We start from the raw sequence: 23900 nt of genomic DNA, 5'->3' as shown, positions 1-23900 counted from the left end.
CACTTGTCAAACTCATCAAAGATATCACAATTCGGCAGTTTCCAAAGAGCCAGTCGAAAGTGTGTGGCTAGAAAACAAGTGGACTGTTAGGAATAAAAGCAATCATGACTTCTTAGGTACATGGTAAACCACTTTATCCTCTGCCCTCCCCCAAATCCACTTCAAACTGGTATGATTACCTATGATTTATTCCCTGGTGAAAATTCATGATATAACTGCAACTAGTCAGCACTACTTAACAAGGGCACCTAAAATATAAACACTCTAAGGACACTTTGCAAAAATCTCAGAAAAATAATATGCTTAATCTGAAAACAATCATAACCAAAAATTACCATATCAGATGATTCAGAAAATGATATTGATATAGAACTCAATATTCTGCAAGTTTAAACTTATCGAACTCTCTACAATGTATTCTAAATACACACACAGGATCAGCTGAATAAGGAAAATCTAACTCAGGAAACTATAGACTTGTCACCTAAAAGGCTTTCAGGATTTCTCAAAAATCTAGAACGTAAAGCAAAGCAGTGGTCAGTAAGCAGAGGGAAAATTGTTTCATCATTAGTGGATGGAGCAATTCTCTCTAAATTTAGCAAAAACAAAATATCCTTTGATTAAATTAAAAGACTGACCAAGGACCTAGAGCTTGCTGATGACATAAAACTCCTAGGTAAAGAGGCAAAATGGGAGACAGGAGGAAGTTAATCCACAGAATTGTCTTCTTAATTCTCAACTGGAATAAAGTAAGGCATCAAACTCACGAATTACGGTGGTAAAACAAAAGCGGGAAAAACAGTTTCTCAACAACAACAACAAAAATCTACCTTTCTTCATTCTTTTATTCTGCACTGACTCAAAAGGAATGGGGATTTACATACTAAAATATAATTCCTTTCACCCAATCTCAAAAATCACATCCTTAGGAATCACTATGAAACAAAAAGATTAAAAGACCTTAAAATTATATACAAACATATGGTTCACATCAAACACCAGTCATAGTATTAGGGCAGGGTAAGAGTAATATTACTGACCTGATGCTTTCATCCCATAGGGCAAATCAAACTTATCGCTACCATAGAAGGAAGCAGTATTTTTAAAATTAGCTGCACACAGAAAAGGGTGAAACTGATGATACCTGGAAGATAAGGATGAAGAATGACTTTCCCAAATGTGTATAATATTTGCAGGTTTTTAAAATCACAACTGTAAAAAACTATAGTATGTCATTCCTATCGTTATATTGACTATAAAATGAGCATATAATTATTTTTAAGATTCTTTCAAAATCATCTTAAACACTATTTAAATGTTACATAGAATAGGATAGGCAATGGAACTACACACCCAGAATGGAAATGCTTTCCAGGTAGTAAAACCAAAATTATGTAACAGCTTGGGGGAGGGGACACAGAATTTAAATACAAGTGAACCCCAAAGACAGCCATCTACAGGAAGAAACAAAAGAACAAAGGAGGGAAAATAAAAGTATAAACGCTGACCCACTCCCCAAAGAAAAGATACCATATATATAAAGCTGTTGTCAGCAGTGAAAATTAAAATACACTAAAAGCTAGAGGTAACTAGAACTGAACTCTCTCCTGATGTCATTAAATTAAAATATACTCAAGAATGATGGGTGTCTTATTGCTTCTCTACTCTCTCAGACAAGAATGCTTCATGAGGCATCTCTGTTTTTTTAATGGTCCCTTCTTTCCGCCTTTACCAGTTTTGTTCTTCCTAAATAAACTGCAGGCAGAGACCAGAGTGCCCCTGGGTTTTCAGAGGCCACACGACAAATGGAAATAAGAAGCACTAGAATAGGAACGAGGGCTTCCCCAATGGCTCAGTGGAAAAGAGTCCACCTTCAAGTGCAGGAGGCATGGGTTCGATCCCTGGGTTGGGAAGATCCTCTGGAGGAGGGCATGGCAACCCACTCCAGTATTCTTGCCTGGAGAATCTCATGGACAGAGGAGCCTGGTGGGTTACAGTCCACAGGGGTCACAAGAGTCCGACACAACTGAAGCGACTGAGCATGCACGCATGCACAAATAAGGATGAATTAGCTTCAGCTTTATCCTGGTTTTGCTTCTCAGGAACTACTAACCTGGGCAAGTCAGAGGAGCTCAAGATCTCCAGAGCTGAACTGAGAACTGACACCATATTCAAACTAGGCAAAGAGTTGAGAGACCACCCCTTCCTACTTGAGAAGAGTGTGTATGTCAGATTCAGTTGTGACAAGTGTTAGCAGCCTGGAGAGGGGGATCCCAGCCAATTTCAAAAGGTCATTATCTGTATCATGGTTGATCTCTAAGCTTGGGATCTGCTCTGGGAAAAGTGTCAGGTCTTCTGATTTTAAATTTCTAAATGAAATAATTGTTCAACACTGTGAGCAAAGAATGTGGCCTGCCATTTCAGTAAACAAAGGATGTTGAAGCCTTAAAGGCTTCAGCTACTCCATCTGAACTCCAACTGCACTCTATCGGGAATTGAGGAAGAAAAACAAAAACAGGATACTGGCCCCAGATAGCTATGGTGCATATCCAAGGAGTAACTTCAATAATCCAGTCTCTTGCATCTTCCCACACATAGAAAAGGGCTGAATTCATTATCTTGAGATGTCTGTCTGGTTTAATTAGCACTAATCTTCTGATGTTTGACTCCCTGATGTTGGTTTGTTGTTTTTGCAAAAACTCCTATAAATCCTGGCTTCTCTTATACCTCTTTGGAACAGTCCCTCAGAGCTATCTGAGAGGCTGTATCCCCAGCTTAAGTCCTCAGTAACACCCCAAATAAAACATAATGCTCAACTTTTAGTTGTGTGTTTTTTCTTTTTTTTTTTTCCAGTTGATAGTACCATGTCTCACACATAGTTGGGGCTCAATAAGTATCACCCTTATCTATAATAATTATACATGACATTGTATTATGTTACAGTGGGTTATATTACATTATAATAATCATATTACATATCTGCTCTTGGTACTTCTACGAAAGCCCGGAAAGAAAAGTAAATTCTACTAGTCAATTTAGACTGTCGACAAAAAAGGTGACCTGCCATTTCAGTAAACAAAGGATGCTGAGGCCAGCAAGCCGTCAGCCACTACAGCTGCCCCAGAGGGAAATTCATAATGGAGAAAAACAGAATACTGGTCTTAGCGCCCTAGACAGTTATGGTGCATAACAAAAAGAATAATTTCAATAAACCCAGACTCCTGCATCTTCCTATCTATAGAAATGCATGGAAATCAATAACTTGAGATGTCTCTTTTGTGCTTAGCAGTCATCTTTTAACGTTTGACAACATGTCTGTTTGTCGTTTTCAGTAAAATCTACTCTGTGTCCTGGCTCCTCCCTTGCCTCTTTGGAAGAATTCCTCAGCGCTATCTGACAGGCTGCCATCTCAGACTCCAGTCCTTAGTGTTTGTGCTCTGCTCTATCACTCAGTTGTGTTCAACTCTTTGTGACCGCATAGACTGTAGCCCACCAGGCTCCTCTGTCCATGGATTTTTTTAAGCAAGAATACAGGAGTGGGTTGCCATTTCCTCCTCCAGGGGATCTTTCCGACCCAGGGATGGAACCCACATCTCCTGTGTCTGCTGCACTGCAGGTGGATTCTTTACCTGCTGAGCCATAGTAAGGTAATAAGGTTCCCAAGTAAAACATTCTCAACTATTAGGTTGTGATTTTTTTTTTTAATTCAGTTGACAAGATAAAGAAACAGAAGCTATAAAAAAGTGAAGTAACTATTATCTGGAGTTACTAACCCATTTGTTTCAGCTAACAAAGCTGAAACCACGCCTAACCTCAACGCTAAGGAAAGGTGTCCAGTCCTAGCACATTAACCACAGGTTAACACTGCCAGGTTTCCCAGCAGAGCTTCTCCCATTGGCTACTGGCAAAGGATAGCCCTGCCTCCAAGGAATGCTATTCAAAGGACAGGTGTGCAGACTTACACATCTGCTGAGCAGTCTTTCATAAATACTTTAACCCCTTTGGGTTTTCTCAGAAAGGAAATACCTTTCTTCCCTAAAGCTAGAGATAAAAGGGTACCTTGATTTTAGAGAAGCATTCCAAACCTGCTGTTTGCAACCATTCGTGGCTCATGAAGTCAATTTTGCAAGTCAAGATCAGCTCATTTTTAAAAAGTGAAGAGAACAGATTATAGGGTATCTGGAGTAGGAGAGGTAAAAATTGTTTATTTTTTATTATAAATAAACTTAGTACAAACACTAAGTTCCAAGGCAAGATATACTTCTTACTATGGGTCATGGTAAACAAAAATTTTTTTAATCACTCTTCTAGTTTTGCAATGGTCCTAATCGGACACACATCCATGGATTGACTACAAGCAGCCATGGCACACCCATAGTTAGACATAAAAATATTTATGTTTCTAAAGCATTCCAGAGTTGGCTGATTTTAAAGGAATTGGTAGCCTCTAAGGATTAAGAACCAGTCACGGAAAGGTACTGAGAAATGGAATATTTCCTGCCATACCAGTAAATACTGTCTTAGTCATCAGTGATTGTAGCCACCACTGACAGTGAACTGGTGAGCCCCTGGGAACTCAGGATGTGAAAGCACAGGACATTAGCCCCAGATAGCTAAGGTGTATGTCAAAGGAATGATTTCAGTGGGCCCAGACTCTTGCATCTTCCCATACATAGAAAAGCACTAAATTCCTTGAGATGTCTGGTTTTTCTTTAATTAACAATAATCTTTTAACATTCAGACTACCTGCTCTTTGTTGCAAAACTTCTATATAACCTAGCTTTCCCTCCTTGAAGCAGTTCTCTCAGGGTTACTTGAGATGCTGCCTCCTGGACTTGAAGCCTAAAAATGCCCACCACATAAAGCATAACTCTCAACTTTTAGGCTGTGAATATTTTTTAAGTTGACAGGACAGTACAGTAATATAAGGAAATAAGGGGAAAAAAAATGTGAATTTTAGATCCGTAACAGACAAAAATGCTGAAAAGCTTGTATGTGTTTACACAATTCAACATGCCCAGACCTGACTGTCATTTATTTCTAGAAGCATTTTGACCAGCACTCTATCAAAGCTGTGGTGATAAGAGAATATTTGTGGATGGAAGAGTAAATTCTTTTCAAGTCCTGACAACCATAATCAATAATCATTATTTATATTCTATGAAGTTCATTAAAAGTTTGTGAAAGGAAAATTTCTGCTGTAAACTTTAACCTAGAGGTAAGGCAGAAGAAACCACAAAATAAAAAGGGCGGAAAATAACATGGGAACAAGGGTGGGAAAATAAAACCCTAAAAGGACAGTGCACGCTTATGATCAAAGACAACCAGACCTCTCTAATCTCACCTGTGTGAAAAGAAAACTGGTCTGACTGAGTTCTTCAATGCCTTTTCTTAAAATATATGCAGAGTTCTGACTAAAAGCACAAAAAGACATAGGACAGTCAAGCTCTTCCTTAAATGTAGGGTATCCATTTTACATTGTTAAGATTTGCACAGAAAAAAAAGCAAACAAGTGTGGAGAACAATTACAAACACATTTTTTAACATTTTGTGTGCCACGGTTTCTTTTGTATTTTTACCTCAGGAGAGAGGCAAAAGCTGGCTTTGATAAACAAGACCGGATCTTATTTCTCTGCTTCATTTCCATAGGTGTCACCCTAGGAGACAAAAAATAGTGTCAGTCAGAAAGTAGAACTGGGCAGCCAGCCCAAAGGGAAGCAAACGGTATCCTGGGAACCCAAGTGGTATCACCAGGGAGAGGCTTCTCAGACAGGGGATAGGAATCCACACTGTAGCCCCTGAGGTAGGACAGAAACTTCTCCTAGTCCTGGACATGTCTGAGGATTCATGGATATAAAGCAAGAGAGAGTGGAAAAAAGGCTGAGGTGACAAGTGACCCAGAAGGGTCAGAGAGCAGCGACTCAAAGGACCCTTCGAGAAGAACTAGGAAAAAAATAAAGAAAGAAGAACTAGGACTCCCACAGTATGGAAGCCATGACCTGGCTCATATTTTAGAAGTTCCTGAACTCCTGAGAAATGCACATGGCTGTCAAGGTCCTCCAAGCCACCTGCGTGGATACCTATGGGCAGTAAATGCCAGAGAGATGCTGCCCTGGGCAGGTTCCGTAGCCCCTGCCTGTGACCTGGGGACTCAACCGTCCCACTATTTGGCATCACAGCGAACTCTCCTCTGTTCTTGGCACAGGTTAGGTGCTTGTGTGTCTCCTGAATGGAACACTTGTCTCCACCATGTGAAAGGGTATTGTGAAACAAGACAGAGCATGACAATGAAGCTAGATGACGGGGACGGGGCAGCAGGATCCAGACGCAGCCGGCAAAGAGGAAAACGGCTTCACATGAGAAACTAGGAATGATCATCAGTTGTACGGAGAATTAACCTAAAAAAGAAAACCAATCAGTTTTCTTCTATAATCATCAGATTCAGACAGAAATAGCCTAACCCCTTCAGGGACTGACTCAATTTTAAACTTTTTTAGTACAAAATTCCCAGTTAAAATTCTAGGTTTCTATACTATAAGGCTAGTTGAAGAGACTCATCTTTGGTAAATACCCCAAATGGCAAAAACCTCTTGATTTACTTGTAAGGAAGATAAATAAATATGGTGGGATATGACACCAAGCCATGAAAGTCAAATTATAGTCAGAGGACAAAATAAAGTATAAAATATTACTTGGCTTCCAAGTCTATTAAAATAGAAAACAAACTGTTTGAGGATACAGTGAAGCCAAACTTTGAGTGTTTTTTTTAAAGACAATAATTATTCATTATTGCTTAAGGAAGCAAGTTCACAGCATCTGAAGTAATTTCATATTTTCTGTGGAGTAATGTGTTAGTTTAGGAGTGACATGAACATGCCTCGAATTCTAATGACCAAAAAATGTGCTGAATTTGGACCCTTTTCATTGTCTTCTTTATCATTTCCCCTGTGAGCCAGAATATGATTTGTTGGGAATTAGCAATCTAGCCAACTTCGTGCTTTCTCTTCTGTTCTTATCTCCCATTACTAAGTGTGGAACAGAGACAGGAAGGAGCAAAGATACAGGGAGAGATGCCTGTAGGAGCCTCACGTGGTGTAGGATCAGACTTCTAAGATCTCTGACGCATTGGTGGTGGTGGTTTAGTCACCAAGTCGAGTCCAACTGTTACAACCCCATGGACTGTAGCCCGCCAGACTCCTCTGTCCATGGGGATTCTCCGGGCAAGAATACTGGAGTGGGTTGCCATTTCCTTCTCCAGGGGATCTTCCCCACCCAGGGATCAAACCGGGTTGTCCAAAAACCTCAAAACTTACAGCCAAACCCATGCACCTGGCACTGGAGTTTTCCAGCGACGATAAAGAGCATTACAATGATTTGCCTAAGTTCCTTCCATAAAGAGCCTTACAATGATTTTTCAACCAACCAGTAATGAAATCAAATGCAGAAGCACCATTTTTTTTTTAATTTAGTAAAACAAAACCTAGAAACATGATCTAGCATCTACTATTCAAACACTGGCAAAAAATACTGAACTTTTGTCTAAGTGAAGGAGTTTTTTGTGGTTTATTTGACGTCTTATAATACCACCCATTCAGAATTTAAAGGTCATTAAGACTTGATTCCTTGCCAAAGGACTGGCAATAGGAAGAAAGGATACCTCGAGACTAACAGACAGCTGTTCTCCAGAACTACGTTATACATTTACAAGCTAAGTAATTGGGTTTTCCAACCTGCTGTCCACATCACAATTCTTCTGCTCTAGTCATTTGCAGAAGAGTTGTTTTTTTTTTTTAAACATTTATACTAAACAGTAGGCAATTTCTGAGCAGAACTCTGGGAAACTCAAGCAAAGTAATTTCTGAATTCTGAGTTTTAAAGATATATTTTGAGGAGAAAAAGATATAATCTATTTTGATGCTTTCATTTTAGTATTTTTGAATAACCCATCCTCAGTGTTAAAAAAACCGTTTCGTGTAACTGAGGATACTTTTGGTTCAAAGCATGTAATTTTACATGGTTTGTTGCAAACATTGCAAAATAAAGCAATATGTATATTAACTTTTCTATTTATCTTTATTATAGAAAATATTTTAGAATGTTCTTGATAGACTAGCATGGTTACCAATGGTCTGAAACTCTTGGTGGGAATGGTAGTTAAGCAAAGTATAGCTCAAGAATTTGGAAAGTTAGGAAGAGAGAGCCTCTCTCCCCACCCCACCTAAATGTGAAATTTGGTAAATTAGAATACTTCATAAAAAACAAATTCATATTAATTACCATTATAAGAGGTGTTTGTTGTTAACTACATTGAAGATAATCGGGAAAGTTTTTTTCCTTAACGTTTCTCCCTAGGGTAGCATCATAACAAAAACTTAATGCTAAGAAACATTTTATATGCTATAAAATGTTTAATACACTGTTTAAACTAGATTATCTGTTTCTTCTCCCACAATAACTAATCTGTTTTTAGTATCAGCAACATTTGGCAAGTTTATTTTTTAGCTATAAACTGAGGTTCATCTGTTCACTGTTTCAAGTAAAAAAATCATTCCCAGGAGAAAAAGCAGAAAAAGCATCAATTAACAAGAAAGACAAGTGACTTCATTTGTTTCTAGAAAAAGAAATGATTAACTATCCTGTATTTGGACTTATTCAGGTGTTAAGAAATTGAGGGAGGTATAAAAGCTTAAATGACAACAGTGCTCTTTTTTCAACCTAACAGCCCAGCCTTAACTGTGAACTTGAATCCCAAAAGGACAGTTGTCATAGAGTGACTCAAGGAAATGTCTGGTTGGCACTGATAAGCACCAGCAACAGTCATATGGAGAGACATACTTGCATGGTCAATTTAGTCTCTAATTCCAGTAAGTTCTTTGCTTTTAGAAGCACCTCCCTTTTTTTTTAAACACATCACAAGGAAAGTATAGGTAGCTGCCCTACATCACATGCTCTGTGACTTACAGAAATCAGTACACTTTCAGATTAGACAGAATCATTTTTTTAATCTTTGGATTTGTTTTGCTTTAATTTGAAAAGTTGCATTGTAATTAATCAGCTCTAGCAAAATTTTGTATATGGTAGTATAGCATTAATTTATCCTGTGACAATGCTGCTCTGAATTTTCTTCTGTTTTTTAAAAAAACAAAACCTGTTGCTTAGAAGCCATGAACCATTTTACTTTACTTCAACTTGTCAAAATTTCCTTGTTTTAAAAAATGATCATGTGGGTTCACTCATGAAATTCATGTCCGGAAGCTTGTATTTAAGTTGATTAGTTGTGATAGATCAGGAACTGCCATTACTCCTTTTTCAAAGAAATATAATTGATTTTGAAGCTTTCTCAATTGTTACATGCTCTGCGACTAGTGCAAGGAAATCAAGTTCTGTGTTGTATTTGTTCCAGTCATTTCTATTCAGGTCACATATTGTAGTTAATTCTTATTTGTAATCTGTTTATTCAAACTAAGTAAATACTTTTCAAAATAGAAAAGGGAAAAGGATAAAAAGCTTAATATAGGAGTTTTCTCTGTAATAAAGTTATCTGTGCCTCTCCAAATTTTGCATGTAATATTTCAAGTCAAAGTCACTTCAAATTCTGCCTATATCACTATTCAGCAAATATTTTTAAACAAAGGAAACCATATGTAAGTGTCCACATTTATCAACAATCTTATCCCAGTATTTTAGACTCTTAGATCAGCCCTGGGATTTCTTTGGAAGGAATGATGCTAAAGCTGAAACTCCAGTACTTTGGCCACCTCATGCGAAGAGTTGACTCACTGGAAAAGACTCTGATGCTGGGTGGGATTGGGGGCAGGAGGAGAAGGGGACAACAGAGGATGAGATGGCTGGATGGCATCACTGACTCGATGGATGTGAGTCTCAGTGAACTCTGGGAGCTGGTGATGGACAGGGAGGCCTGGTGTGCTGAGATTCATGGGGTCGCAGAGAGTCGGACACGACTGAGCGACTGAACTGAACTGAACTGAAGACTCAAATGCCACTGAGTCTAAGAATTACTCCATCAATTCAAAAAGATGAATTATATAAATCAGAATCCCAAAGATGATCAAGAGCACTGCTTCACTGAAAAGTCCAAAAAAAAAAAAGAAAACCCAATGTTGCTTACCAATATTTAAACGGTTATTTGTAATGAATAAGATAATAGGATGGTAAAACTCTAACTTATAATGGAAAAGCTAGAAAAGGCTCAAAATGTTACAGGGTTTGTTTATTTGCTTTGTAATAGGTCCTTCTAATATCATTTGTGTGTCCATGTGAAAGACCCAGTCGGGGGCCATTTTTAAGCAGCAAAAATAAGACTTACCCGTAGTCATTTGTTCGCCACAATATACAATGCAGCACATAATAGAGGAAAACAGCACTCAGGAAGATGGCCAAAAGGTACCCTCTCATGGCTGGCCCACCTGAACACAGGGAATGAAGCCAAGATCATTACACAGATGATTTACACAATGACCTACCTACAAGCATTATCGAATAAAGAAACATATAGAGGGAAGAACAGAAGAAACTGATGTCAGCCTGTTATTTTGGAAACACCTACTAAATATGCAGAAAGAGAATTTTTTTTTCTGTCTCTCATCTTTTTTAAACAACACAACACGATCCATGTTTAGAACAATACTTTCCCGTATTAAAGAAGTAAAAAATTCATTCAGAACAAAATTTTACACATCCATTTAATACCCATTTTTTAAAAAAATATCTATTTTCTCTCTCTCAAGAGAAAGTGAATATATACCTTAAGATGTAAAAAAAACATTTTGTTTCATCAGTGCTCAAAATGACTTTTAAATGTTATATAAGCTAAAAGTCATTTCCTCACTTTAAAAGACTGGGGAAAAAACTACTAAAAAATATTTACCATAGCCTCAATTTTTACACACTTTTATATGCACCATGTCACAGCATAGGTAAGTTTAACACCTTTACAAAATAGATTTTTTTAAGCCTAAAACATTTTCTTTAGTTTCCACTTCTGCTTCATAGGCAGATATGAATATGTTCTCACTTCTACATGTAAGTAAATGTGAAAGACAAATTTAAAAATGTTTTTATTTCAGTGCATCTTTGCATCTCTTACCAGGTTTCTGGTCCATCTAGACTTGAACGTACCACTTCACTCACTCTTGTCCAAAGTGTGAAAGTGTTTAGTCACTCAGTCATGTCTGACTCTGGGATCCCATGGACTGTAGCCTGCCAGGCTCCTCTGTTCATGGGATTCTCCAGGCAAGAAGATTGGAGTGGGTAACCATTTCCTTCTAGAGAGGATCTGCCTGGCCCAGGGATCGAACCCAGGTCTCCTGCATTGGCAGGCGGATTCTTTACCATCTGAGCCACCAAGAAAACTAACCTCAATTAGGGCGATGCAGTGTAGAACATGTGAGTCTAGTTAGATTCTTTTTTCTTTTTGTAATTTTATTGAAATGTATGTGATTGGTTAGATTCTTAAAGAGTGCCATTGCCTTTATAGGTATAATCGACTACACTCAAAACTGTTCTTGATAATGTGACGTCATCATAACAAGTGTCATTAATTGTTCTGGGCACAATTAGAGTTGAGACTCTCAGGAGCTATTGAGGGAGCGGGGCTGTTTGGAAGTGATCCTCAACTGTAGTGATGATCCCATGGAGATTGCTAGGCGCGCCACCCTCGCCGTCAGCTGTTGCTTCTCACTGCAATGAATGCAGCCACCACCCCCACATGCCACTATTATAAACTAATTAGAAGCAAAGGCTGTGTCAGGAGGAAGCAAATGAATGCCTTAAACAAGCAAACTTTAGTTTACACATACTTCCAGTTTAGCAACAAAATCCCCAATCAACACTGGTTGGAAATCAGAGGACAGAAATCATGGCCCAACTCCACATAATTCCTGGCCTGGGGGTGGGAGGGCCGTAGGTAAATTAGTCTTCCTCTTCCAGCCCGACTGTTCTCACATGTTGAGGAGTGACAGCACACAAGCATCCTCTTTGGGCCAGTAGACACATTAGCCAAAAGGATGGGCATCTGGCATAACTGAGGACACGAAAGTGAGTGCTGAAGAAGCGTGTATATCTTATGGTTGTTTGTTTTCTAAAACTAAAGCCAGCTCTGAGTTTTGTTTCCTACACAGTCAAGTGCATGGGTTTGAGAAAACCAAAGGGAGACTTGGCCCACCCATTGGGCAGCCTGAGCAGTATTCCTATTGGACTGAAGGGAAGAGTCAACTGCGCACAGCCATGGCACAAAGGCCACACCCTCTGCTGGCAGAGAGAGTAAAGCAAGGAAGGGCACAGATCTTCCTGGGCCCAGGCCTCCCTGTCCACTTTATTCTGTCTTCCTCATCCCTCTGTAATATATGTCTTGACATATTATGCATTATTTTAGAAATCATCTTAAGTTTTTGGTAAAAAGCAAGAAATAAATTGCATGATCATCCAGTGGGTAAAAAAAAAAAAAAAAAAAAGTATGGTTCTGGGTTTCTTGAGAAATAATTGGCAAAAAAAAAAAATCCAAGGAATGGAGAAAACTCAGGTTTTGGATGATCAGAGTGAAAGCCCAAGAAAATGAGGCAGTGAAGATGGTGGATGCATCACTTACCTAGTTTATTGAGGAAACAAGGACAGCGAGACAGCGAGCCTGACCTTTAGGACATGTGCAGCAAATGCTGGCTCCACTTCTTCCCCTTCCTGTGTGAGAGAATAATGTCTGCTCAGTCGTATCCAACTCTTTGCGGCCCTGTGGACTGTAGCCTGCCAGGCTCCTCTGCCCATGGAATTTTCCAGGCAAGAATACTGGAGTGGGTTGCCATTTCCTTCTCCAGGGGGTCCCAGACCCTGGGATCGAACCTGTGTCTTTTGCGTCTCCCGCACTGGCAGGCAGATTCTTAACCACTAGCACCACCTGGGAAGCCCATGTGAGAGAAGTGATCATATTAAACCCTTTAGCCAGAGGCCATGAGCCAGGCTTCATGCGGACAGGATACAGGGAGCTGGCTTGGACTGGCCTTGGCTCATGCCTCAGACTGAACTGGCCCTGGCAAATGTTTCTTTTTTCATGCGTCACACAAACACAAATGTAGGATAAATACAAAAAACTCCAAAGAACACTGAGGAACTCTATATATCCTGTGACTCATCTAAAAATACACCGCAACTAAGCCTTTTTTGTTGCATATCTGATGGTTTCAGTTATCAGCGATGTTTAGCAACTAAGTTCTAAAATGCACAAATTAGACTTGGACCAAGAAAGTTTTAGAAATTACGAATACCAGGCTTAAGACTGTCCTGGAAGGCATTTTACCATGGGCCAAAATAATCACCAAACAATTTGTTTAAATACTCAAATATTTAAGACTCCATCCAAAGTAACATCAGTTATGCAAACACTCAACAAGGATACCACTTACCAGTAACAGCAGTTTTTTAAAAAACATACTTAGGGCTTCCCTGGTACAGGAGACACGAGGTTCGATCCCTGATCTGGGAAGACCCCATATGCTGTGGAGCAACTAAGCCCACGCACCACAACTACTGAGCCTGTGTTCTGGCACCCAGGAGCCGCAACTGCTGAAGTCCAAGCCAGCCCACCCTCCACAACAAAAGAAGCCGCTGCAATCAGAGAGCTGAACACTGCAACTAGAGAGTAGCCTGCACGCAGTGAAGACCCAGCACAGTCAAATATAATTAAAATTAATCAAAAAAAATTTGCATCTAAGGTAAAGCAGCACATTAAAGTCTAAAGGAAGAACTCAGTATTTTCAATTCAGTTTGCTTACCTGTCCCTCAAAATATATTCCTTGGAAATTTTACCTATTACTTTACAGAACAAGGAAGTATGAGTAAGTGAGATTGTTGTTTTTGCCTCACCAGTTCGTTGTTTAGTTGAAACCAAAGAAGGGTGAGAAACATTTTTTTCCCTTCAAAATGTAAAATGAATCTACTCATGAAGGGTCACTGTGTACACCAACTCAGAAAAATTTTGGAAGCTTTTTCACTCTCTCATGTGTCATGGGCAACTCACAGCATCCATACTCAAGCTGCGAAGCAAACTGGGGACAGCCAGGATATCCGTGTGATAAGCATGTTGAGTTCTTCTGCTTGCTCACAGGAAAAAACTTGCAGAAATAAGTGAAGTCTCTAATTGTAAGTCTATAAATGACACAACCATTTTGCTTTAAGCCAAAGATTCAAAGCAACACCAGTTAGGATTTAACACAGAGTGCCTGGTTTAAAGGGAAACAAAGCCCTTCAACATAGCTCCAATAACCAAAACAAGTTTCAAAATCCTGACATTAAACAATACATAGCAGATTCTTGGCTGCAGATGCCACTATTAATAAGACCAGGGTCCCTAAAATACCCTTACAAAGTTTAAACCATAAATCAATTATTCACCTACAGTGTGAGTAGAGTTTCAAGGGAGAGCAGGAATCGCTGGCAGAGATCAAATGCTTATTTCTTCTCAAATCATGATACATAACTGAATGGATGAGTAATCTACATATGCCAGAGGCTTCCCCAGTGGCTCAATGGTAAAGTATCCACCTGCCAATACAGGAGACTGGGTTTCGATCCCTGGGTTGGGAAGATCCCTTAGAGTAGGAAACAGCAACCCACTGCAGTATTCTTGCCTGGGAAATCCCATGGACAGAGGAGCCTGGTGGGCTAGAGTCCATGGGGTCGCAAAGAGTCAGACAGGACTGAGTGACTGAGCACACACTACATATACCAAAGTGGGCTCAATCTAGGCAACAGGTTTTCCTTCTCTTTAATAATTAATATTTTTTAAGTTCATAAAAAGCTTGTATGCCATCACTTCACTTAAGGCTCAAAACAAGCTTGATAAATGGATGTGCAGGTATCATTTCCTTGATGAATGAAGGAACTGAAAGTTTCTCGGGGTGAGTTGTCCCAGCTCACATGGTGTAAGAAACAGAAGCAGACTAAGTGTGGCCATTGCTTTTCACAGTTCTATGCCTATCTATCAAGACAAAAGGCATGAGGGGAACCCAAACGAGAAAATTCAGACACACAGCTTCCTGAGAGTGCTCCATTGGTGGGCAGAGTTCCAAAATGCAAATTCAGACACAGTGGATGGGAGAGGGCTGCAGGGCAGGCTCCCCAAAGCGATATGGCAGGGTCAAGGGTCTGCACCAGCTGACAACTTGTTAACATGCACTTTCCTCAGCCCCTACTACACCTGAGTTTCTGGGGCTTGGGGACATGTATTCAAACAAGCGCCCTCCAGTCTGATTCTTATGCTGACCCAAATTAAAATTTGAGAATCATTGCTCTAGGATTCTCAAGGTAACCACGGAGGAAACAAATAACAAATGTACTGATACAGAGACCATAACAGACGTTACAATGATGACCCCGCTAGATGGCAAGACCCATGAGAGCAGGACTTGCCCATCATTTTATTTCCATGTATGTATCTGCATCTAACAAAACATGTTACACAGAAGACGCTAAGTAGACAGTCAATGAATGGAGTTCCAGGTCTCATAACTAGATGTTCTGTATTAATTTTTTTACCCAAAATGCTCAGCACATGGCCAATGCCCAGTGAATAATGGTTGATTAGAATCATTAAGATATATATGTATTATATATGTGTCAAGGCCCCTGATAAAATGCTTTTGGTATATTATCTAATGTAATCTTCACAATCACCTTGTAAGGGCTATAGTAAACTCGTATCTCCCATTTCACAAATAAGCATACTGAAGCTCAGAGAAACAGCAACTTTCCTGAGCTGATAAACTGCAGAACAGGTCTCAAACCCATATCTATCAGACCAGAGTTCACACACTGTACTGTTGCTCTCCAGATATGAGCTTTTATGAATGGGTGCAGGTCTATCCTTCTGATACCAGACTAAGCACTACACAAGGTCTAATCTGTCCATCCTGCCATCCCCCTATGCAGTGACAATCCTAGGAACTGGAGAAATGGAGATCAAGTTCATAGTCAAAAGCTGTGCTGAAATAAAACTCTACTATTCACAACCTTGTTGTTCCCTACCCCATTCTTCTGGATTTCAGTAAACCTGTTATTTTTTCCTCCAAGTGTCCTAGAGCAGTGATTCTCAAACTTCAGTATGCTTAAGATTCAAACTGGAGGGTTTTTATTTCAAGGTGCTTCCTTGAGCCCCAGAGAACCATAACAGTGTTGCTTACAAAAACTGAACAAAAACCCTACGGAATGACACTTGAAAATGTCAGATTCTTCTTTTTTTAGACTCTCCTAATGTTTTTTCGAATATAAAGGGGCTTGTTTTTCCAACCACCAGTTAGATAAAAGCATATTCGGCAGTAATTCTGGACACAGCATTCTATTCCCTAAGTACAAAAACCCCGTGGGTATCTCAGTCAATATTATATGACTTCAGGGAAGAATCATGCTTCCCCATGTGGATGGACCCAGCCTGTCTGGCCTCTGTACACCCAGTGCCCTCCAGGCCCAGATGCAGACACATCCCTGAGCCCATCTGAGGCTCAGTCCCACCCCAACCTCTGAGACTGATTCTGGCCCAAAGGAACTTGAGAAGCCTTCAGCAGCAGCTCAACAGTTTGGTCAGGTTCTTACTAATCCCACGCTGACCTTGAACATGTCATTCACCAGGCCTGAGTTCCTGCTGCCAGGTCCCTGAATTACACCTTAGTTTTCCAGGGTCTGCATTCTTCTTTCTCTCACAACTAACCCAGGAGCCCAGCAACCAAACTTCCAATTTTAAGTAAGTAGCATCCTAAACCGTGTCCTCATCCACTCTCGTCCCGACGCCCTCTGTTTCGCCAGCGACCAATGTCTTGCTGTGCTGCTGCTCTGCCTCTGCTCTCACCCAGCATACTAGTGCTCAACAAAAACACTAAATAACTTGCATCCTTGTGCAAGTTAGAAAAGGACATCCCTTCTGGCTCCGCAGAACCCTGTGCAGACAGAATTTCAACCACAAGTTTCCTCTCAGCTGCCCGCCCCTGTTCAAGGCTCGTCTCAACAATCTTACCAACTGGCCCTGCTCTCAGCCTGTGTCCGTTCAACCCTGGTAGAGGTCCTTCTTCACTCAGGGCTCCACCAGACCACAGCTCACGATGACACCCAAGACCGTCTCAACTTGACAACAGATCTTACATCCTTCCTTCCTTCCTCTTTGTGTTTACTGCTTGCTCAGCCTGTAACTCCTCTGCGGTTACATGTCCCTGTGAGCATGAGTAGCAGCTCCATCTCTGCCCTGATGTCTAGGTCTCTGAGTCCAGCCCCATGGGCCCCCAAAGCCTCCTAGATCCAGCCATCTCCACAGAGTCCAAGCCTTAAAGGAGACACACAGGACTCTGTAGTGATGGGCGGAAAGGCCTCAGTTCTCTTTAACTCATTTACTGCCCCTCTTTCAAGTAATGGTCCTTATTATGAATGGCACAATCCAAATGTGTCCCCTCATTTATACACCAAGAAGCTCCACCCTTTGGTGCTGATGATGGTATAAATAACAGCACACTTCATTAAGAAACTTCCCTGGTGGTTCAGATGGTAAAGAATCTCCCTACAATGCAGGAGACCTGGGTTCGATCCCTGGGTCAGGAAGATCCCCTGGAGAAGGGAATGGCTACTCACTCCATTCTTGCCTAGAGAATCCCATGGACAGAGGAGCCTGATGGATTCCTGTAGTCCATGGGGTTGCAAAGAGTCCGATGCAACTGACACTTTCACTTTTATTAAGTACTTAAAAAATGGCCAGCCTTGCCCTAAGCTCTTTCCACACACAATGATGAAAGCAGGGATGTTAGCATTCCCACTCAAGAGATCTTTCTATACATTATGGGAAACTTCTAAATTGTACATTCTGAAAAACTATAATCACTGTATTTTATAACTATAACAGCATGAACTTAATATAGTCACTTAACTTTTTAAGCAAGGGAATGATAAAGTATGCATCTATTAAAATATACTTAGAAATAATATAATATGAAAAACTGTTCAATTCACAAAGAGATAAATCTTAAGGAATTAGTAAATCTGGTTGATCAGATTTCTACTAGAAGGATCTGAAAATGTTCAATAAGCCATAATTTTAAAATAAAGAATAATACCTATAAAATTAAGTAGTAATATTATACCACCTTAAAAAGCTAAACTGAAATCTGAAGTTCTGAGCTACTGTTATTTAAAACAAATTAAGGAGGGAAATCTGATATTACTGAGTAAATAAACAGAAAATTATAGTTTGATTTATGGACACTTCCCCCTACAAAAGATTTGTACAGTTTCAACAAATTGGAACAACTGTATACATTTGGCTGATTTCTAAACAGCATTTTGTTCATAGCAGAAGAAGAATATGTATCATTTTTTTTCTCTTCTTCCCCTCGTTTCTTCTGCTATACAATGCTATGCAGCTATTTCCTATATGCATACACATACCTCCTCTTTCAATCCTTCGAAAAAGCCAATGCTTTCCCCAGATTTCATCCCTAGGATGTATAGACATATCTTTTTACCCAATAAAAGCTAAGTCCTCAGTGCCAAAGCAGATGACCAAATCTTGCCCCCTAAACTGGGTATGCTCTCTGCAAAGAATATAAAAAGAAATGACTTATCAGCAGAATTTTGGTGTTTTTAATAGTGTAACAGGACACACCAAAATCATTCAGCTAATAGTATACTATACTAGATGTTAAAAATAAATGAACTGAAGCTCCTGTTTTCAAGATTTCTCCTCTGAGACTCAGCTTTGTTGAAAATAAACAAAGAAGTTTTTAAGGGAACTTCTTATGTTCCTACTGTTCATTCATATTTTCTCCCAGAGACTCATTTCTTCTCCCAGAGTGGAAATTTTCTCTACTTATATTAATGCTCCACTGACTTGGTAGACTCTATGAGTAAGAGGTACTGTTAACAGGTTAATGATGTGGCCAATTTTTAAGATTAACTGTGTACAGGGAAAAAATTATAATAAAATCCACCACTTTTAAGTATACAATTTCATGAGCTTTGACAAACCTGTAAGGTCGTGTAACAATCACCAAAATCATTTCCATCAAGTCTGAAAGTTCTTGCGTCCCTCTTTGGAGGCAATTCTCTTCCCCCAGGTTCTGGCCCCTGATCTGTTTACCACTGTAGTTTCACTTCTCTAAAAGGCCATATAAATGGAATCAGATAGGTCATATCTTATTTCTGGCTTATGTATATTAGCATAATGCTTTTGAAAAAAATTGCCCATGTCATTATTTCTACCAGGAATTCCTTCCTTTTCCTTATTGTGAGGGAAAAAATGTTGCTTGCCATCCCAATAAACAACACGGTTGCCCACCATCAAACCATCGGCCACTGCAGCCACTGTCCCCACTCCCTCTATCACCCCTAAAACCTCTGACAGCACACCCTGAGAGGGAGAAAAACAGGATATGGGTCCTCAACAGTTAAGATGTCTATCAAAGGAGTAATTTCAATGAGCCCAGACTTTGCATCTTCCCACACACAGAAAAGCACCAAAATCATTAACTTAAGATGTCCCTTTTGTGATTAGCAGTAATTTTCTGATATCCACCTATGTTTGTTTGTTTGGTTAGCAAAGCAAGCATTAGTTGCTCAGTCATGTCTGACTCTTTGTGACCCCATGGACTATAGCCCACAGGGCTCCTCTGTCCATGGAATTCTCCAGGCAAGGTCAGGGATCTTCCTGACCCAGGGATCAAACCTGGATCTCCTGCATGGCAGACAGATTCTTTACCATCTGAGCCACCAGGGAAGTCCTTTAATTTAGCAAAAACTCCTCTATATCCTAGCTCCTCCCTAACCTCTTTGGAACAGTTCCTCAGAGCTATCTGAGAGGCTGTCTCTCCAGTTACAGTCTTCAGAAAGGCCACCAAATAAAACATAATTCTCAACTTTTAGGTTGTATACTTTTTAAATTAGATGACATCGCTTCCATTTTATGTCCATACCATAATCACAGTTTATCAATTCACCAGTTAACAGACATTTAGTTACTATTATATAAATACAGCTACTGAAACCAAGCAGGACCCTGTGCGCTCGTGGGCACAGAGGCCTTCCTGTGCCCCCACCCCTTTCCTTGTTTGTACGGAACACCCTCCAGCCTCCAGCCTCCGTGGCCTTCCCTGAGTTTTAAAGAGCAAATTCAAACAGTTGCTAATTAGGGAAGGAAGAGGATGCAGATACAAAGGAGACCCTGAGACCAGGTTAAAAGAGTGAAGGACCTGCACACATCTAGATCCTTATCAGCAACCATACGCTTGGATCACTGCCATAAAATTCTTCACCAAACCCCTCCAGGAGGGGATACACAGTTTTTCAGAGCACAAGACTGCTCTGTTCCCCTTTGCCTGGCAAAGTAATAAAGCTCTTCCTTTTAAATTCACCCAAAACTCTGTCTCTCAGATTCAATTTGACACTGGTGCACAGAGACTTCAGTTTTCAGAGACTTCAGTTTTCAGAATCACTACACTAAAAATTAAGGATTTGGGTATACACATGTTATCATGGGTCACATAGTAAAGGTATTTCTTAACTTACATGAAGATTATTTGCTTCAATCTCTCAGTTAAAAGGAAAATCCTCTATCTATAAACAATTCGCATTACTGATGCCACTGAACCATACAAATCACTGACATGGGTAAGAACGGATTACCCTACTACTATTGAACACTTATTACTGATGTGTGCTCTACTTCAAGACATGGTGAACAGAGCTCCTGGTCTGGCGAGAGAAGTTACGTTGTTCCAAAAGGAGTATGATTATCTTCTGTGGTAAGTAGAATGAAACATTTTAGATCCCAGCTCCTCAGAGTGTGGTTCAAAAACCAGCAGGACCCCATGGGGCCCTCCCTGGTATAAATCCTTCCTGTGTCTCCCACTTTCTGTTTGTAGGAAACAGACCCCTGAGTTTCAAAGGGCAAACAGTCACTAACCAGGACAGAGAGGGGATGTAGAAACGAGGAGGAGAAGTCAAGAAACAACAGTGCAGCCTCAGGGCAGTGTCCTGGCTCCTCCTCAAGGAATATACGTCATTATGCACGCTTGATGAGCTCTTTCAAATCCCAAAAGATGATGCTGTGAAAGTGCTGCACTCAATATGCCAGCAAAATTGGAAAACTCAGCAGTGGCCACAGGACTGGAAAAGGTCAGTTTTCAGTCCAATCCCAAAGAAAGGCAATGCCAAAGAATGCTCAAACTACCGCACAATTGCACTCATCTCACATGCTAGTAAAGTAATGCTCAAAATTCTCCAAGCCAGGCTTCATGGTATGTGAACCATGAACTTCCAGATGTTCAAGCTGGTTTTAGAAAAGGCAGAGGAACCAGAGATCAAACTGCCAACATCTGCTGGATCATTGAAAAACCAAGAGAGTTCCAGAAAAACATCATTTCCACTTTATTGGCTATTGCAAAGCCTTTGACTGTGTGGATCACCACAAACTGTGAAAAATTCTTAAAGAGATGGGAATACCAAACCACCTGACCCGCCTCTTGACAAACCTGTTTGCAGTTCAGGAAGCAACAGTTAGAACTGGACATTGAGCAGCAGACTGGTTCCAAATAAGGAAAGGAGTACGTCAAGGCTATATATTGTCACCATGCTTATCTAACTTATATGCAGAGTATATCATGAGAAACACTGGGCTGGATGAAGCACAAGCTGGAATCAAGATTGCTGGGAGAAACATCAATAACCTCAGGTATGCAGATGACACCACCCTTATGGCAGAAAGTGAAGAAGACCTAAAGAGCCTCTTGATCAAAGTGAAAGAGAAGAGTGAAAAAGTTGGCTTAAAGCTCAACATTAAAAAACTAAGATCATGGCATCCGGTCCCATCATTTCATGGCAAATAGATGTGGAAACAGTGGTAGACTTTATTTTTGGGGGGCTCCAAAATGACTGCAGATGGTGCTTGCACCATGAAATGAAAGATACTTGCTCCTTGGAAGAAAAGTTATGACCAACCTAGACAGCATATTAAAAAACAGAGCCATTGCTTTGCCAACAAAGGTCCATCTAGTCAAGGCTATGGTTTTTCCAGTAGTCATGTATAGATGTAAGAGTTGGACTATAAAGAAAGCTGAGAGCCGAAGAATTGATGCTTTTGAACTGTGGTGTTGGAGAAGACTCGTGAGAGTCCCTTGGACTGCAAGGAGAACCAACCAGTCCATCCTAAAAGAAACTAGCCCTGAATATTCATTGGAAGGACTGATACTGAGGCTAAAACTCCAACACTTTGGCCACCTGATGTGAAGAACTGACTCATTTGAAAAGACCCTGATGCTGGGAAAGATTGAAGGTGGGAGGAGAAGGGGAGGACAGAGGATGAGATGGTTGAATGGCACCGCCAACTCAATAGACATGAATTTGAGTAGACTCCGGGAGTTGGTGATGGACAGGGAGGCCTGGCATGCTGCGATTCATGGGGTCGCAAAGAGTCGGACATGACTGAGCAACTGAACTGAACTGAACTGAACTTAATTTCCTTCCAGTCTTCTCTAGTCTCTACAGTTTTCAATCCCTAAAACGCCTCCCTTGGGTGGCACAGGGTCTCACTCCTGTAAAGAGTTGGACATGACTCAGCGACTGAACTGAACTGAACTGATGCATGTTTGAGTTCTTCTGCAGAAACTACAGCATCCCACCCAGGCATAAGATGGTAACTTCAGGCTCAGCACAAGATTCCTGGAACATACCCTGTTACCTCACCACCAACCAATCAGAACAAAGTCACACACCCTGCCTCTCTCATCCCATATTTTACCTATAAAAACTTCTCCCCCCAAATAAACTGAGAGGTCAGGGGTTTTGAGCACAAGCCACCCATTCTCTTGGCTTGGCCCTGCAATAAACCTTTCTCTGCTCCAAAATCTGACATTTAGTTATCTGGCCTCACTATAGGCTCATGAACCCTCATTGGTTAACAGTTTCAGTATCACCTGGGAACCTGGTAGAGATGCAGAATCTCAGCTCCACTCCTTGATCCACAGAATCAAATACGCATTTTAACAAGATCCCCAGTGATCTGCGTGTTTGAGAAGCATTGCTGGAGCAGGTCCAAGGAAAAAGGAGTTAGATCCCATGAAGAGGATCAGGGCTTCACAAAAAGCAGTCTGAGAGGAACTGGAAGCTCGTTCTAAGTTCCATAATACCACTTTTAAGAGTCCTTTGGGCTTGATCTTTGAAAATTTCTAATCAACAGAATTTTGTCTGAACAAACTAGAGGACTCTCTGAAAATAAATGGCTTTGAGAAAAATTTTGTTCACCATTCTAGGAGATGTTTGCAGTCTCTTTGTAAATTCCCAGACATTTTCTTTCCTATATTGTTTACAGCCTCAGAGAAAATATATAGGATTTCTCTCAGATTACACCTAAGGGACAGACACTTCATTCTTCATCACCTTATTTACCTAAAAGGGCCAACTGAATTGCCAAATAATCACAACAACATTTCCAATGACTGCTATTCACAACTGGAACCCAAGTATTATAGATCTTAGAGCTAGAAAAACTGCAAGAGTTCAGGCCATTCAGGCAGAGTAAGGTCTTATGTCACCACATAACAGGAGAAGCAGACAGGATTTAGAAAAAAAGTAAAGACTTGCCAAAAGTGACCTCACTCATAAGTAGCAGAGTTGGCAGCTCAGGAGAACATTTTTATGTGGGTTTTCCTTCAGCCTGATTCCCGGCCCATCGTGGGTACACAGTAATAACCCTGCAGTCTTAGGAAAAGGAGTACGTCAAGGCTGTATATTGTCACCCTGCTTATTTAACTTCTATGCAGAGTACATCATGAGAAACACTGGGCTGGAAGAAGCACAAGCTGGAATCAAGATTGCCGGGAGAAATATCAGATATGCAGATGACACCACCCTTGTGGCAGAAA

The 23900-nt window shown here is 40.4% G+C and overlaps 1 protein-coding gene across 12 annotated transcripts in view; it reads right to left on the bottom strand.

Moving 5' to 3' along the window:
- The window catches only part of ST3GAL6 (ST3 beta-galactoside alpha-2,3-sialyltransferase 6), an 88930-nt gene that overhangs the window by 34873 nt on the left and 30157 nt on the right, over window positions 1-23900 (bottom strand). For 9 of the 12 annotated variants that reach the window (XR_825456.1, XM_010841936.1, XM_010841926.1 and 6 more), the window contains exons 3-7: window positions 12608-12696; window positions 10328-10427; window positions 5580-5657; window positions 1041-1144; window positions 4-67 (exon numbers count right to left, since the gene is read on the bottom strand). Coding sequence is in view for 11 of the 12 variants with exons in the window: in XM_010841936.1 (XP_010840238.1) it covers window positions 4-67; window positions 1041-1144; window positions 5580-5657; window positions 10328-10416 (335 nt within the window). In the remaining variant the exon portion in view is untranslated. Of the gene's footprint in view, window positions 1-3; window positions 68-1040; window positions 1145-5344; window positions 5415-5579; window positions 5658-10327; window positions 10428-12607; window positions 12697-17017; window positions 17558-23900 lie in introns of those variants that run through there. The other 3 variants (XM_010841934.1, XM_010841935.1, XM_010841937.1) reach the window with 3 other exon arrangements.

The sequence above is a fragment of the Bison bison genome, unplaced genomic scaffold (genome assembly GCF_000754665.1).
Source record: "Bison bison bison isolate TAMUID 2011002044 unplaced genomic scaffold, Bison_UMD1.0 scf7180017864168, whole genome shotgun sequence".
NCBI lineage: Eukaryota > Metazoa > Chordata > Mammalia > Artiodactyla > Bovidae > Bison > Bison bison.
Note: the sequence above shows the minus strand (reverse complement) of the source record. Positions and strands in the feature narration are given on the sequence as shown.